This window comes from Eurytemora carolleeae, unplaced genomic scaffold (assembly GCF_000591075.1).
Source record: "Eurytemora carolleeae unplaced genomic scaffold, Eaff_2.0 scaffold979, whole genome shotgun sequence".
NCBI lineage: Eukaryota > Metazoa > Arthropoda > Copepoda > Calanoida > Temoridae > Eurytemora > Eurytemora carolleeae.
Window position 1 is genome coordinate 160,199 of NW_019396877.1, and position 16,467 is coordinate 176,665.

Consider the following 16,467-nt stretch of genomic DNA (forward strand, 5'->3'; position numbering starts at 1 on the left):
TTAAAAGCTGGATGAACCACAGTGATATCCAGAAACCTGTAGAATTGGAATTTTTAAGTGAAATGGGTCTGTTTATACTGCACTGATGTGTCTCATTTCCATTTAAAGTCATAACTTGAGTTTAAAAGTCGACTTCCTATTTCAGAGTTTTCTGGTTATCACTGTATTGAAGCTGGAGCCTGGATGAACTACGAAAGCTGGATGAACTATGTTAACTGGATGAACTATGTTAGCTGGATGAACTATGTTAGTATAATAATAATAATAATAATAATAATAATAATAATAATAATAATGATAATAATAATGATAATAATAATAATAGTAATAATAATAATAATAATAATAATAATAATAATAATAATAATAATAATGATAATAACAATGATACTGCATTGATTATAATAATTTTTACATAAATCAAATTAAAAATCTAGTGTAGACCCCCTGCCCACTGTGGTATGAAATCAAGTGGGGGTCCTGCTTCTCCAATAAGGGTTGGGGATCAATTTCAAAACATAGAATTTGCTTTAAAATATTTTTTTTTCAATTTTGCGCTTAATTTCAAAGACTAAAATAAAAAGAACAAAATAACATGAAATAATTTTTTTCTCGAATAAATCAAATAAATAACAAACAATGTCAAACCCTATTGCAAAAACATTAAAGACCCCCTTAAAAGTGGTAAAAATATCTACACTCAATTAAGGCTGGAGTATTATGGGGGGGGGGGGTGCAATATGATTATCATAATACAATGTTGGCTGGGAGATTGAGCATAAGGTATTAGAGCAGGGATAGTAGAGAAACAAAATAACATTTAACAATATTTTAGAAAATGTACTAAAAATAAAATTACCCTAAATATCAGCGCGAAGCGATTTGAGACTTGGTGTTCACCCCAGGGCGGTTTCCCTGTCGCCATTTCTATAATCGTGCACCCTAGAGACCAAATATCGCAGGCGCGACCATAGCTGTCGCCCCTGAGCACCTCAGGGGCCATGAAAGCAACAGTTCCCTGAAGTTCCCCTTGAAACTCCCCTGAAAAGAATGGAATTATTAAATTATGACCAGGCTGTTTCCAACTTAGTTATTACACTGTATAGTGTTATACTCTGTAATTTTGAGAAAGGATCAAATTTTTAAAAGTTTCGGAGACTAGATATTTTTAATAAAGTTTGTTAAATTCATTAAAAACGAAAAAGTATTCCATCGAATGTATACAGATCATATATTACAATATCCGGTGGAATAATAGTTTCCGAAGTATAATAAATAGATAGATAGGTATCCCTCCGATTCAACAACACAGGTTCTAACAACATTGAGTAAACCGACCTAGGGTCAAACGACAAACGGTCAAAACGCAGCAAAGGGAAAAAACGACCTAGGGTCAAACGACAAACAGTCAAAACGCAACACATGTAAAAACGACATAGGGTCAAAAAGTGAGACAACAGGGGAAAATTTCATCTGGACTATTTTTTTTGGTTGATTTAAACTTTTTTATGTTCATTAGAACTAGTTGACGCAGTGCTCGGGCCCCTAGCCTTTCCTAATCGCAGCACTCGGCTTAGAAATTGTCTTAACCTATCCTAACCCTGAAATAATACATAAAATATTTTTTCTTCATTTTTACTCTTTGTGGTTTTACCCTTCGTCGCGTTTTTAGCCCTTTGCGATTGACCCTATGTTGTTTGACCCTAGGTCGTTTGACCCTATGTCGTTTGAGTCTGGGTCTTTTGACCCTAAGTCGTTTGACTCCATGTCAGTGAACCATCCCTCCGATAAAACTATTATGAAATAAAAAACTGTTGATAAAGAAAGAATCCTTAAATAGAAAACAATAAATGAGATTCAGCTGAAAAACGTAAAAAAAAGAGACAAGGAAAGGTTGGAATTTATTACCTGAATTTAATTCATTTCGGTTCTGACCTAAAGCTGGACTAAGCTTTTTTACCAGGACTAGACTGCTTTACCAAGGATTTGACCAAGGGCGTGGCTCGGCTGTTATACCTAGAATTGACCCATATGGCTGGGCTGGACTTTACTAACTGTTTTTGACCCAGGGCTGAGCTGGACTTTACTACTTGGATTTGACCCAGGGCTGAGTTGGACTTTACTACCTGGATTTGACCCAGGGCTGAGCTGTACTTTACTACCTGGATTTACCCCAAGGTTGGGCAGGACTATTTACCTGAATTCAACCCAGGGCTGGGCTGGACTTTACTAACTGGATTTGACCCAGAACGGGCAAGGCTTTTTTACCTGGAATAGTAAATCCTGAAAGCATTCTAGCAGCGGCTCCAAAATCTGCAATTCTTAGCTGATGGCCGGATGTATCAACCAGTAAGTTTGCTCCTAAGTAAAAATTATTATTATTAACCTTTCAAGGTTTTCTTCGCTGCAAATTATCTTTCTCAAATGGACAGTCACCTTTTTTTAAGTGACCCTCAATTTCAAGCCTTAAATGCCCTATACACAAATTAAAAATGATCATTTTTGCTTGGACAAAATTTTACAAGGCCCGTTGTAAATTAGGCATGCTACTCTTCAAATGAAAGGTGACTTGAAATTGCGTCTACACTCTACAGTCTCTCTGAAATCTACATATATGTTTATCATTTACTTATCATTTATATTTATATTTTTTCTATTTTAGTCTTCAGTGTCCTGTATTACGCCATTTATTTGTTTTATTAGTATTCCTCTTAAAGTGCCTTCATGAATCTACGCACCACGGGGGGGGGGGGAACGGGCAAATAGTTAGATAAACATACAACAATCTTGTGATCAGATAATTTCATTCATAGAGAACTAGAATAGATAGATAGATAGATAGATAGATAGATATATAGATAGATAGATAGATAGTTAGATAGATAGATAGATAGAAAGATAGATAGATAGATAGATAGATAGATAGATAGATAGATAGATAGATATATAGATAGATAGATAGAGAGATAGATAGATAGATAGATATATAGATAAATAGATAGATAGATAGATAGATCTGTAATTACCTTTAAGATCCCTGTGTAAAACCCCATTAGCATGAAGGTATTCTAGTCCTAGTAGTATCTGATGAGTATACCGCAGTGTGACCTGCTCTGTAAACGGTCCGTGCCGGTCAAGTAGGCTGGAGATACTTCCACCCGGCATCCATTCTTCAAATACATTGACATGGCTCCCCTCCTAGATATTAGTCTCATTAATCTCAAAAAGAAGGACATAATTTATTTGAAGTACTGTACTGTAGTCTTACGTATACTGTACAACAATCGCTCAAGCTGCATGAACATGAAAGTCGGCTCTGTACTACAATTTAACCGGAGTTTCCAGTGGATTATATAAACTCAACTCAACTCAACTCAACTAATCCAGATCTTTGGTACAGAATTTTCAGTTTGATTTATTACACTTTTCTAACCTGTAAACGGTCTGTGTAGGCGAAATTAAAAGCTATTGGTAAATCGGCGCAAAATCTGTGTGTATTATATCTATCTATTTTGTGTGCCTTTAATTTTCTAATAGTAAAAAACTTATTAAATCTAGAAATAATCATTCCATCGAAACAAGTATACACACTTTTCATAAAATTACCTATTACACTTTTATTTCGGCACGACGCGACGTCTTATAAAGCTCGGAACAAAATAAAATCTAATCTTATCGATAAAAAGAATATTTCTGTTTAAAAACTAAATATCACTGCGGTGAACCATAGTAATATGTGTTGTAAATAGTTATTTGACATGTACTGTCAATTTATATAATTTGCTCATTGCCTTGTCATGTTATCTGATTTAGAATAAATACAGTAGAACTAGAAGGTCTCAAGTATTTTGTTTATATTGAGAAATATGATACAAAAATATACAGATCCAATATTCGAATAGACTCAGCATTCTTATAAGTTCAGGGTTGAATATGATCCAACAAGCATATTCTCCAAAATGCGCAAAAACGTTTTTGATTAAAAATCAATGTCGTGAAAAATGAAAAGGAAGTTGACAAATAATTTTAATATTAAAAGACACAGTTTGAGACCATTCTAGAAAATACTAGACAATTCTAGACAATTCTAGACAATTCTAGACAATTCTAGACAATTCTAGACAATTCTATACAATTCATGACCATTCTAGACAACTCTATACAATTCTAGACAATGCTTGACCATTCTAGACAATTCTAGACCATTCAAGACAATTCTAGACAATTCCTGACAATTCTTGACAATTCTAGACAATTCTAGACAATTCTAGACAATTCTAGACAATTCTAGACAATTCTTGACAATTCTAGACAATTCTAGACAATTCAAGACAATTCTAGACCATTTTAGACAATTCTAGACCATTTTAGATATTTCTAGACAATTCTAGACAATTCTAGACAATTCTAGACAATTCTAGACAATTCTAGACAATTCTAGACAATTCTAGATAATTCTAGACAATAATAGACTATTCTAGATAATTCTAGACAATTCTAGACAAGTCTAGACTATTCTAGGCAAATCTGGAGTCAGGATCGAGCTGAATTCCAAGGTCTGACACTGGATCGACCATATGATATAATGTATGTGACAGTTTGAATGGTGGGCACTTTTAAACTCTATCTAATGATTAACACACAAATTAGAATTTGTTTACAAATCTATAAAACTAATTACATTTTAAATTAAAGTAAATCTTACGTTGTTGGATTTAAATCTTAAATGATTTCAATAATAATAATTTCTTTTCTTGAAGAAATATTTATAAGAACAAACAATTTGAATTTCTATATCAAATAAATCTAAACAAGAAAGGAGATCACAAAGTCGTATTAGTAATTTCCCATCAAGATATTTAAAGAAATAATTGAATAAGGACAATTTATGCGGAATTATCATTACAACTTTGTAATTCCTCGTAATCCCTCTCGTTCATGATGAAAGGAAGCTAGTTATCAACCTCTCTCTCCCTGTTTTAATTCCTTTGGAAAAATAAGTTATGTTTAAAGTATGAAAGATTTAAGTTTTTAAATCATTTAACTTTAGTTTAAAGTAAACATAATTATCTGAATATTCTAGTTTTCTTTAAGTTTTTCATCAATTCCCGATTTTATTAAGAGACAAAAATAACAATATATTGTATATAAAAAGGAAAAAAAGTTTTTTGTCGTTGTTTATCTGTATTCATGGTATATCTTGGCCTACAGGTTCCACGATACTTCCTGAATCTGATAGGCGCGCTGACCCATTAAATTATATTAGACAAAACAATGCTTGAGAAGGATGCATAAAATGCATAGTTTTCGTTTATCCTACCCCCTCCTCCTACCTCCTGTCCTGGCAAATAGTTGGTTTGCACGCTAAACTCTTGATAGCATTGGTTTATTATTCTGAGTATTTTAATGAAATAAATAAATGCTTTCGTAAAATATGCAAAATGCTATGCAAAATGTTTACTTTGACAGAAAATGCTAATTAAAAACGAATTGAATAGATTTTTTTCTCATTTTTTTGCACGACGTAATAAAAAATTTTATATAGCATGCAATTTCTAAATTTTTAGGATGTCGGACCAGCTTGGAAACCCAGCTATTATTTCCCCTTTTAAATTCAACCTTTTCAACTTTCAACCCAAGCTTCCCATGGTTCTACCAAGTTATCAAGTCAAAATTTGAGGCAAATCGGTCCAGGGGTTGATGAGTTATTCTTGGACTTACACTCAGACAAACAAACAAAGATTACTATACTCTAAAGATACCTGGATAGCTCCGTACATCCGGACAGTGTGAGGATGCTGGAGACGGGACATTAGAGTAACCTCTTCTCTTACCAGCTCCTCAACCTAGAGATAGAGAGATAGATAGATATATAGATAGAGAGATAGATTGATATATTCAATTTATTGTTCAATCAAAAAAACAGATAAACATCCCCATTAGAGATGTATAGAGTTTTATTCCAACTGATGATTGTGTTAGACCCATGAAACGTTTTTTCTTGGAAGAAATATATATTCAAACATCTGAAATGTCTATTTTAACTGAAAAAGTTGAAAATACTATATAAATATTATAGATAGATAGATAGATAGATAGATAGATAGATAGATTGATAGATGAACATAATTATACACAGTATTGCCAAGAAAGTTTAATACTTCAGAGACGACTATACGGAATTTACTCAGTTCCTTCAAATTCAATTTTGAGTTCGTCATATCTAAAGAGCTTCAAGTCATCTCAAAAGTTTCATGCTTTGTAAATAACACTTTAGTTGCTCAGAACTCCTTTAATTCATTCCCTTTAATATTGAACACCCCATTTAATAGAGAACACTCCAGTTAATAGCGAACAACCCCCCTTAATAGCGCACACTCCCTTTAATACCGAAACTCCCCTTTTATAGAGAATACTCCTTTTAATAATGAACACTTCCTGTAATAGCGAACACTCCCTTTAATAGCGAACGCTCCCTTTAATAATGAACACATCCATTAATAATGAACACATCCATTAATAATGAACACATCCATTAATAATGAACACACCCTTTAATAGCGAACACTCGCTTTCATAGCTAACACTCCTTTTAATAGCGAACACTCCTTTTATAAACAAGCACTCCATTTAATAGTGAACACTCCCAGTAATCACAAACTCTCCATTTAATAACGAACACTCCCTTTAATAGCGAACACTCCTTTTAAAAACAAACACTCCATTTAATAGTGAACACTCCCAGTAATAGCAAACCCTCCATTTAATAGAGAACACACCCTTTAATAGCGAACACACCCTTTAATAGCGAACACTCCCTTTAACCTACCTTCTCCTGTTCCTCCTCAGAGTTACGGCAGAACGATATTTGCTTTGCTGCCATAATAGTTCCAGTCTCAACATCCCGGGCCTATACATTCATTCATTAATTCCTTTCATTTAATAATTCATTCATTCATCCATCAAAGTTTCATTTATTCATCCTTTTTAAATTTCATTTATTCATTTCTTTTTTTTAACCTGGTAACAAGTAGAGAAAGCTCCAGTTCCCAAAACCCGTCCTTTAGTCCAATCTCTTCCTTCAAGATAACTCCGTTTCTCCTCTCCTCCCTCCAAAATCTTTAACATCGTTAATTTTATGTTAAATCAGCTTCATTTTCAAATATTAAATGGGACAAAAACATCAAGTGACCCTCCACAGAAATGCATGTCCAATTTAGAACGATACCCTTTTTAACATTTTTCTCATCATTGAAGAATGAAATATTCTAGTTTTTCAAGCTGAAAAATTGTTATTTTCAATAGTGGTTTCTCTGTAATAGTGACTTTTTAGATTTACGCAATAAAGACGTGGAATTAAATGTTCAGGATTTAATACTTATCAATTTGGAAAACAAAGATCGGACTTGCCACAAAAATAAATGTAAGATCACTTGAAATGACGTCTGCAGTCCCTTTCATGAATATACCTGTTTATGAGGGTGAGCCAGCACATCCTGAGTTATCTTCTGGGAAAGTCCTGGTATATGAGGGAGCGGAGTTTCATGGTATATACTCCGAGATAGAGCTAGAGCTAGGGCGAGGTTCTCCTCATAGTCCACTAGATCCTTACAGGACCCAGATCGTTTCTCTCTGAGGAGCGGAGAGGACAAGGGCGTCCTACTCCCTAGACCACTGTCCTTAGACCCCCTTGTTCTGTATACAGGAGGAGATCTGCAGGAACCGTCCCCTCGTCCTGGTTTGCATGTACTCTCCTGCCTTGTTGGAGTAGGCCGGGTTGGTTTGGTAGGATGGAGAATCTCCAGAACCTCCTCACCTAGATCCATATCTTCAGGGGACCCAGAGAGAAAGGACAGATCAAACTTCGGGAGAACATCGCGAGCTAGATCCTGGATTTTAGATTTCTGTGCTAGTCTTGATAAAACCCTTGGCTTGTTCAAGGGTAGGTAGCTTGGTCGCTTGGATTGTAGGTTTACATTGTAGGCTGATTGGCAGAATGAGTTCTTGATCATCGGTTTGCTCAGGTGTCGAGCAGGACTCTGGGATAAGAACCTGGACGGGCTCTGGGATGAGCTCCGAACTTGTTGTCTGGACGGACTGTGTGAGGTACTGCGGAGAAGAGGAGGTCTCCAACCTTTCCTCTTCCCTGGAATAGATTTACAGATATTTTGCTCCGTGTGTTGGTTAGAACACTCGTTCAGAAAGTTCTCCAAGAACATGGATCTATCCAGGAGGTTTTGGGACCCAGTGGATAGAGTTACAGAGGAGCACTGAGATCTAGCTTCTCCTAGATACAACTCTTCCACAGCAGATGTAATATTCTTCTTCATTCTCATCTCTAGGGTTGAATCTAGAGCTCCAAGTAGCTCCCAGACCTGGTTAAAAGTTGTATTATCTGCTACAGTATTCCTGGCAGCTAAAGTAAACACCTTCTTTGCTAGTTTTCTCACGTTGGTGTGTGTACTGCTCAGGTTCTGAAAACTAAAGTCAATAATCATCATCAACCTGTTGAAGTTAGTATGGGCGTTCTTGTTCTCCAATGAGAACTCCTGGGGGAGGGTCTCCAGCATCCTGGTAAGAAGAACTAGACGTCCCATTATCAATTGCCAGGATACACCGTGAACCTCCCTCTCCTCCAGGACTAGGTGGATTAGAAGATCCAACCCGCAATACGAGATATTCAAGGAGGCATGCTTTCCTATAGCAAAGTCAGCCTCATGTCCTCGGGATATCTCCAGGAGGGTTTCAGTACTGACCTCGCTTATTCTCCGGTTCCCATCTGCACACTTGATCAGGATACAATGTAGCAGAGGGCGGATTTGGGTTTTAATCTGTTGAAACTGGGTTTCGTCCCTGCAGTTGAGAAAGTTAAGCAGGGCGCGAAGCGTCTTGACTGCTGCGAGGTAAACCTTGTAAACCTTGTCCTCCAGTAGAAGTTGAAGGATCTCAACACAACATTTCCAACTCCTCTCCATCTTCTCCGTATACTCCCCTGATCCATGCTGCAGGATCTTCACCACCTCACGAGCTAACCTTCTCAACCCTGTCTCTCTCTTCAACCAGTCCCTGGAAAAGAGACACGAGACCAGATCCCGTCCATACAGCTGAATCCAGGAGCTGGCCAGATGCCAGTGCTGTTGAGGAATCGGTTCCGCCTTGGGCAGAGGAATATCCTCCGGAGATCCGCCCTGTTCTATCATGTGGAGAGTATCACTGGTCCTGGATATAGTTGAGTACCCGGAGCTCAGGCTTAGGTTTCTCGGTTTAGAAGCAGAGTACTGTGCCGAAGGAGCAGAGTACTGGGAGGGAGCAGTGTAGGGAGAGGGAGCAAAGTGATGGTAAGCTGGAGTACTCACAGGTTTTACCTGAACATTGTTCAGATATTTAAAAAAACAGAACAAGACACTTTACGCTAAAACCCACCATTTGTTCGGTCAGTGTACTGTAGATAACTGCAGTAAATACCAAAAGCTCAGTTTAGGGTGAATAAGAAAAAAAAGTAAGTAGTACATTTTCATTTTTAAAATTTTTATTTTACCTGTGAATCCCAGGGGGACCGACAGAGAGGACATAGAACAGTTTCTCCCTGGCTATTGCATTCATCAATCCATTACATCTTCCCTGAGTTTTTTTGCTTTTTTAAAAAGAATACTTTTTTACCAAAACCTTCGACCTGAAAAATAATTTTAATAATCTAATCCAAAAATTGCATCTTCTCTTCAGTATAAAACAAAAAACTTTAATACAAACCTGTGGTCCTATGTTAACTTTGTACTTGAGCTGGGTTTGATCCCTACTCTCCTTGAAGGATGGATCCCTTGAATTCTGATCCCTAGAACTATGATCCTTAGCGCTTGTTTGATCCGTCCCTGCAACTAGGAATGAGTTTGATCCAACCTGCTGGAGCAAATACAACCGAACCGTCATCAACCTACCTATCCTCATTCTCAGGGCCTCAGCCTAGAAGAATAATAAGGATAATAATAATAATAATAATAATAATAATAATAATAATAATAATAATAATAATAATTAAGGGTGTTGAATTCTCAATCTGTTTTACAATGAAATTTTTGACAAATTTGACAAAAAAAGTCTAATGATTATTCACTTAAAATCACTCATTTCAAGATGCAATACTCAGTCAAATTTGTCAAAATTTCAGTGTTAAACAGTTTAAGAATTCAACACACAAAATATTAATCTTAAGTAAAATTGAAAAAATGGTTTGAGTTGTGCTTTTTTTGCGTGACGCGGCTGGATTTTTTAAAATCACACTTTAAAGGCCCTAAATATACAATTTAAAAAAGTATTTTTGCCCGGAAGAGTCAAATGTGGTGGTACAGAAGGGGAAAAAGTGGTGGCTCATAGCTGCCGGAAGAGAAAAAAGCTGATATGTGGCACGGAAGGGGAAATACTGGTGGCTCATGACAAGTTTTTATCATATAAAAAACTTTGACTTTGTTACTTTCGCCAAATCTCAATTAGGCAATAATAACAGTAATAATAATGATACTGAACCTGTGAAGGTTATTATGGCAGCTAAAACATGTGCTCTGCTCCTCTAGTTCGTACATCTCCGAGAGACAGATCGGGCACATGGCGTCCTCCTCCTCCTCCCTCCTCCTCTCCCTGTCCTCGAGGTTCTCCAGGCTCTGCTGTCTGCTCCGGAGAACTCGGATATTCTTCCGCTCATGGTAATCCCGGAACAAGGATTCAATCTCATATTCCTTCAACACTTTAGCAGTCAACCTTAATCAAGATTTTTTAATCCGATTTTTAGAAGCTTTTTGCATGGTGGATTTGTCCTATTAACTTTTCATAAAGTTAAATCCAGAACATCCAAGTCACTTAAAGAAATTTTAAAATGTCGTCTTGACAATTTTCTGATAGATTTTATACTACTATACCTAAATCTCAGTAATTGTAAAAACAAACAAATACCCATGAAATATGCAAGAAAACAGTTTTGAAGAGCTCCATATAAGTATTCAATTAAAAAAACTAAATATCTGCAGTATTCCATTATTTATTAGTGAGTTCAGAAAACGACATTTTATAAATACTTTCGATGTCTTTAAAGTTCTGTGTTAAACAGTTAGAAATATTTCTCAAATGATTATTCCTCAAATGTGAAAGCAATTAAATACTAGAGATTTGGCAATGTTTATTTTCATAAAGTTGCCACTTGCGATGTTGAAATTTGAAAATATATCTTTAAGGGTGAAATTATAAGAAGGCAATATTTCATTATGAAAATAAATTATAAAAAGGCAATATTTCTTTATGAAAATGAATTATTAAAAGGCAATATTTCTTTATGAAAATAAATTATAAAAAGGCAATATTCTTTATGAAAATAAATTATAAGAAGGCAATATTTCTTTAAGAAAATAAAATATAAGAAGGCAATATTTCTTTATGAAAATAAATTATAAAAAGCAATATTTCTTTATGAAAATAAATTATAAGAAGGCAATATTTCTTTATGAAAATAAATTATAAAATGGCAATATTTCTTTATGAAAATAAATTATAAAAAGGCAATATTTCTTTATGAAAATAAATCATAAAAAGGCAATATTTCTTTATGAAAAGAAATTATAAAAAGGCAATATTTCTTTATGAAAATAAATTATAAGAAGGCAATATTTCATTATGAAAATAAATTATAAGAAGGCAATATTTCATTATGAAAGTAAATTATAAGAAGGCAATATTTCTTTATGAAAATAATTTGTCTACTCAGAACTTCCCTCAAAATTTGCGGTCAATCCCTTTAAATTTGAAAAGTTACCTGGAGTCATTCTCTCCAATTTTAAAAACCTTCAACATGATGAACAGTAAATGCAAGCAGCCGGGGCCTTTCAGGCAGGAACAGGTCTAAAAAAGTGCTCTCAAATTTTTGTAAAATGTGAAATACTGGGAGAACTAAAAACTGTGGAATACAAAGACGACATTTAAGTAATGATAAAGTGAATTTGATGCGGTTACAAGGCAAATAGTTTTAGTAGTATCCTGAAAATCAACCTATTAAATGTAAAGGGTCTGTTTGCAATGCACAATTGATGTGTATTATATTCATAGAACTATTTAAATTCATAAATTGAATCTTAAAGTCGCCTTCCTATTACAGAGTTGTTAGTTTTTACTCCAGAAACTAGACAGGGTTTCTTGTGAAAATTCAAACCTTTATTCGAATTTTAAGTTTGATAATTTTTGAACAAATTTAAATTCGAAATGCAATTTTTTTTTTTAATAATAATAATAATAATAATAATAATAATAATATAAAGACCTGATGCGGATCTAACTGACTCGGTGAAGGATGTCTTCTAAGTGAGTGTTTCGGACTTGGAGGTCTACTACTTCGTCTTGAAGGACTTGGTGGACGACTTCCTCTTCTACCTGGGCTGGTAGGTCGACCGGCCTGCTGACCGGGGCTGCTGGGGCGCTACAAACGAAAGAAGTACAATTGAAACCTTCAACAAACTTCTTTAAGCTCAGGAAAAAGAGTTAATATAATCTAAGTAATAATATTTAAGAGAAGGTCACGCTTATTGACCTTTATTAACAGACTTATAAAATACTGGTAACCTTATTTTTATGTCGTTTTAGGATTTCTTAATAATGGCCCCCACCGTATGACTTACCGAGACGCTTGGTGATCTCCTGTAAGAGTTAAGGATTGGCGAAGGAACTCTTCTTGTAACATCTCCACGTTTAGGAGAGGATACATGTCTATCAGGACGGGAAGAAGATATATATTGTCTCAGGGTGCTTGCATCCATAGGAGATACAGCCACCTGGTCGGAATCTCCAATAGTGGAGCATATCGCTGGTAGAGAGGTGGATGGAGAGGAAGAGTAAGGTAAACCTGGAGAAGAACCTGGCTGAAGGGGGTATTTGTTGGTGGGACGGTTGGGTTTCAGCTCCGTGTGCTGTATAATACTTGGAGATAAGGATTTAGGATTGTACACGGATACAACGGGAAGCCGGGACGGACGTTGGAGAAATGTTTTGTTCCGTCCTGGGTTCGGAGATCCTGGAGTAGGTCTCCGGGTACAGTCTGGAGAGGATGGGTTGGACGAATTGGATGTTTTGGACGGATTGTTTACTCTCTGTTTGGCAGGTTTTGGTTGAGCTACTGGATTAAGAACTCGAACTGGTTTCGCACGATTTACCTGAAATAAAAAATATCGGTGAAACAACTTGTTTAAAAAGTAAGAATATTATAAAGGTCAATATCAAAAATAAATAATCATATTTAGCCTCAATAAGTTAACTCTGTAATTACTTATCTCCTGTATCATCCTATTATTACCATTCTCCTATATCATCCTATAATTACCATTCTCCTGTATCATCCTATAATTATCAATCCCCTGTATCATCCTATAATTACCAAACTCCTGTATCATCCTATAATTACCAGTCTCCTGTATCATCCTATAATTACCAGTCTCCTGTATCATCCTATAATTACCAGTCTCCTGTATCATCCTGTAATTACCAATCTCCTGTAAAACCCTGTAATTACTAATCTCCTGTATAACCCTGTTATTACTAATCTATTGTATCACCCTGTAATTACTAATCTCATGTATCACCCTGTAATTACTAATCTCCTGTATACCCTGTAATTACTAATCTCCAGTATCACCCTTTAATTACTTATCTCCTATATCACCCTTTAATTACTTATCTCCTGTATACCCTGTAATTACTAATCTCCAGTATCACCCTGTAATTACTTATCTCCTATATCACCCTCTAATTACTTATCTCCAGTATACCCTGTAATTACTTATCTCCTATATCACCCTCTAATTACTTATCTCCTGTATACCCTGTAATTACTAATCTCCTGTATCACCCTGTAATTACTAATCTCCAGTGTCACCCTGTAATTAATAATCTCCTGTATACCCTGTAATTGATAATCTCCAGGATCACCCATGCCAAGAAAACTGTATAAATGTTTGTGGGGGTGTATTGATGAAAATATCCCTGCTGAGTTTTTGTTGAAAAAATTCAAAATATTGAAACTAAAATAATATTTTATTGAAAATTATCAAATCCATTAAAGCTAAAATAAAAAATTTTTCGCAAAAAAATGTAAAAATAAACAAAAAATTTTACTTTGGATATTTTGTAAAGTAAACAAATCTCGTTTTAATAGATTATTTTCCCTTCTTGTTTTTCTAACCTGTAAAAAGTCGCTCTTCTAAGCACAGCTGCCTGAAAAGATTTGAAGGAGAAGATATCTCAGATTTCAGTTTTTAAAGAAACCTAGATAAAAAGCAGGGAAATCTGTAGTTTTCAACCCGGAAACTTTATACACAAAACACATGGTGTTTGTCAAACCAAATATCAAATATAAAGATGATAATGCAACAATGATTGTGAAATAAAAGTAAAAACAATTAAAGAAAAAAATTTTATCTGAAATGAATTTTTTATGCAATTAAAAGCGAAACTTTCAAACTTATTCGAATATGTACCTTTTTAAAGAAATTATTTCACTAATGCAAGCTATGCAAGCTAAAAACTGTTTTTGAAAGATATCAACATGTTTTTCAGAAATTAAAACATTGATAGTAAACAAAGAGAAGTTATTAATTGACAACTTCTCTATGTTTCCATGTTTATGTGTATCCATGTTAATTGAAATCTTGGTCGAATTTGAAATCGAAAGTCGTCTTTATTTTACTGATATATATGACGATGACTATAAATATTTTTTGCGAAGGAAGGTGAAGCAATCGTATTCAAGGTTGTAATGCAAGGAAAGTTAATTGCTGTCGCGTATACTCTGCGTACATATTAAAACCAGTTCTCTCTGGGCGGAATTTGTAAACAAGAATAGATGCATAAGTGTTCGTTTAGTATCCGAGGAGGTTAAAAGCATTAAATTTTGATCATTTTGATAATTCACATAATAGTTTCCTTGAACAGAATATTTTATTGATTTTTTTTATGTAAAAGATGGATCCCATGTTAGGCTTCGACATCCGTCTTGTGTTTACATTACCGCCCAGAGACAGTACACTGCAGTACAAAAGATGCGTACACTTCTGAAATAACTTTCCTTGCATTACATCCTTGATCGTATGTGTGTATATGATATTGTTTTAAAGCAACTAGTTTAACCAGAAATCAACTTGTAAAAGAGTGGGTCGGTGTTCACTGCAGAAAGCACCACAATTGCCCTGTTTCATATTTTTTTTACCATTAAAATCATATCCTAAATCTAAAAGTCGACCTACTATTTCAGTGTTATGGATCTAACTGTATTGCATAAAGTTAAGATACAGAAGTGCCGAAGATTTTCGTATTAAGTGAAATGGATTTGTGGACATTACGAAATTGCCCTGTTATATGTTTTTTGGACTATTTAAAATCATAACTGGAGCCTACAGATCGTCTTCCTATTCCACTATGTTATCCAGTTTACTGTATGAATTTAAGATACAGAGGCGCCGAAGATTAATTAGAAATCCCAGTCATACTTTTCCCCTGGGGGGGTTGAGCTACTGGATTAAGAACTCGAACTGGTTTCGCACGATTTACCTGAAATAAAAAATATCGGTGAAACAACTTGTTTAAAAAGTAAAAATATTATAAAGGTCAATATCAAAAATAAATAATCATATTTAGCCTCAATAAGTTAACTCTGTAATTACTTATCTCCTGTATCATCCTATTATTACCATTCTCCTATATCATCCTATAATTATCATTCTCCTGTATCATCCTATAATTATCAATCCCCTGTATCATCCTATAATTACCAATCTCCTGTATCATCCTATAAATACCAGTCTCCTGTATCATCCTATAATTNAAAGGGACTGTAAGTGTAATTTCAAGTGACCCTTAATGCATAGATGGCAATTCCTGATTTATATCAGTATCCTTGAAACCATTACCTAATCTATAATATGGAAGATATTGTCGTTTTCCCAGGTTTAAAGGTGTGTAATTCTGATCATTCTTATATATTTTTCTGTAGTAGAAATGCGCAAGTTACTTTGAAAGAATAAGTTTTTAAATTGTTAACATTGATATTCATTTCAGACTTGATTAGACAAATCTTAAACGGGTACCCTTGTGAATCGGGTATTGCCATTTTTGGCAGGAGGATCGACTCAAATTAAGCTTACAGTCCCTTTAAAAGGAAGAAAAAGAATAGGGGTTCTACGGGGTCGAATAGAAGGAATAATAAAAATTAAAGAATGAAAGAAGCAAAAGGGAAAGTTTTGAATTTCAAATGCTTAAAAAAAGAAAAGCATTGGGGAATAGGATGAGATGGTAAGGATGAGATGGGAAGGATGAGATGGGAAGGATGAGATGGGAAGGATAAGATGGGAAGGATGAGATGGGAAGGATGAGATTGGGAGGATGAGATGGGAAGGATGAGATGGGAAGGATGAGATGGGAAGGATGAGATGGGAAGGATGAGAT

At 34.9% G+C, this 16,467-nt stretch overlaps 2 protein-coding genes across 2 annotated transcripts in view; both read right to left on the reverse strand.

The window, feature by feature from the left end:
* LOC111709633 (mitogen-activated protein kinase kinase kinase 1) lies at positions 1 to 9,609 on the reverse strand. Its single transcript, XM_023483389.1, has 9 exons — positions 9,539 to 9,609; positions 7,470 to 9,365; positions 7,021 to 7,119; positions 6,830 to 6,910; positions 5,763 to 5,846; positions 3,027 to 3,198; positions 2,269 to 2,361; positions 860 to 1,041; positions 1 to 36 (listed from the first exon to the last, which is right to left on the reverse strand). The coding sequence occupies exons 2-9, from the start codon at positions 9,198 to 9,200 to the stop codon at positions 1 to 3; spliced, it is 2,478 nt and encodes an 825-aa protein (XP_023339157.1). The 5' UTR covers positions 9,201 to 9,365; positions 9,539 to 9,609.
* Positions 9,610 to 9,622: 13 nt separating this feature from the next.
* LOC111709636 (serine/arginine repetitive matrix protein 1) overlaps positions 9,623 to 16,467 on the reverse strand; it is a 14,614-nt gene continuing 7,769 nt past the window's right edge. The window contains exons 2-4 of the mRNA XM_023483403.1: positions 12,654 to 13,184; positions 12,299 to 12,454; positions 9,623 to 9,960 (exon numbers count right to left, since the gene is read on the reverse strand). Of these exons, the coding sequence (XP_023339171.1) occupies positions 9,640 to 9,960; positions 12,299 to 12,454; positions 12,654 to 13,184 (1,008 nt within the window). The 3' untranslated portion in view covers positions 9,623 to 9,639. The remainder of the gene's footprint in view (positions 9,961 to 12,298; positions 12,455 to 12,653; positions 13,185 to 16,467) is intronic.

Excerpts from the sequence above, each read along its gene's own strand:
- LOC111709633 (XM_023483389.1), bottom strand. The coding sequence starts at position 9,200 with ATGATAGAACAGGGCGGATCTCCGGAGGATATTCCTCTGCCCAAGGCG. Across the intron at positions 2,362-3,026 it reads TTTACACAGGGATCTTAAAG|GAGCAAACTTACTGGTTGAT; the intron begins GTAATTACAGAT and ends ATTTTTACTTAG. Across the intron at positions 37-859 it reads GCTTCGCGCTGATATTTAGG|GTTTCTGGATATCACTGTGG; the intron begins GTAATTTTATTT and ends CCAATTCTACAG.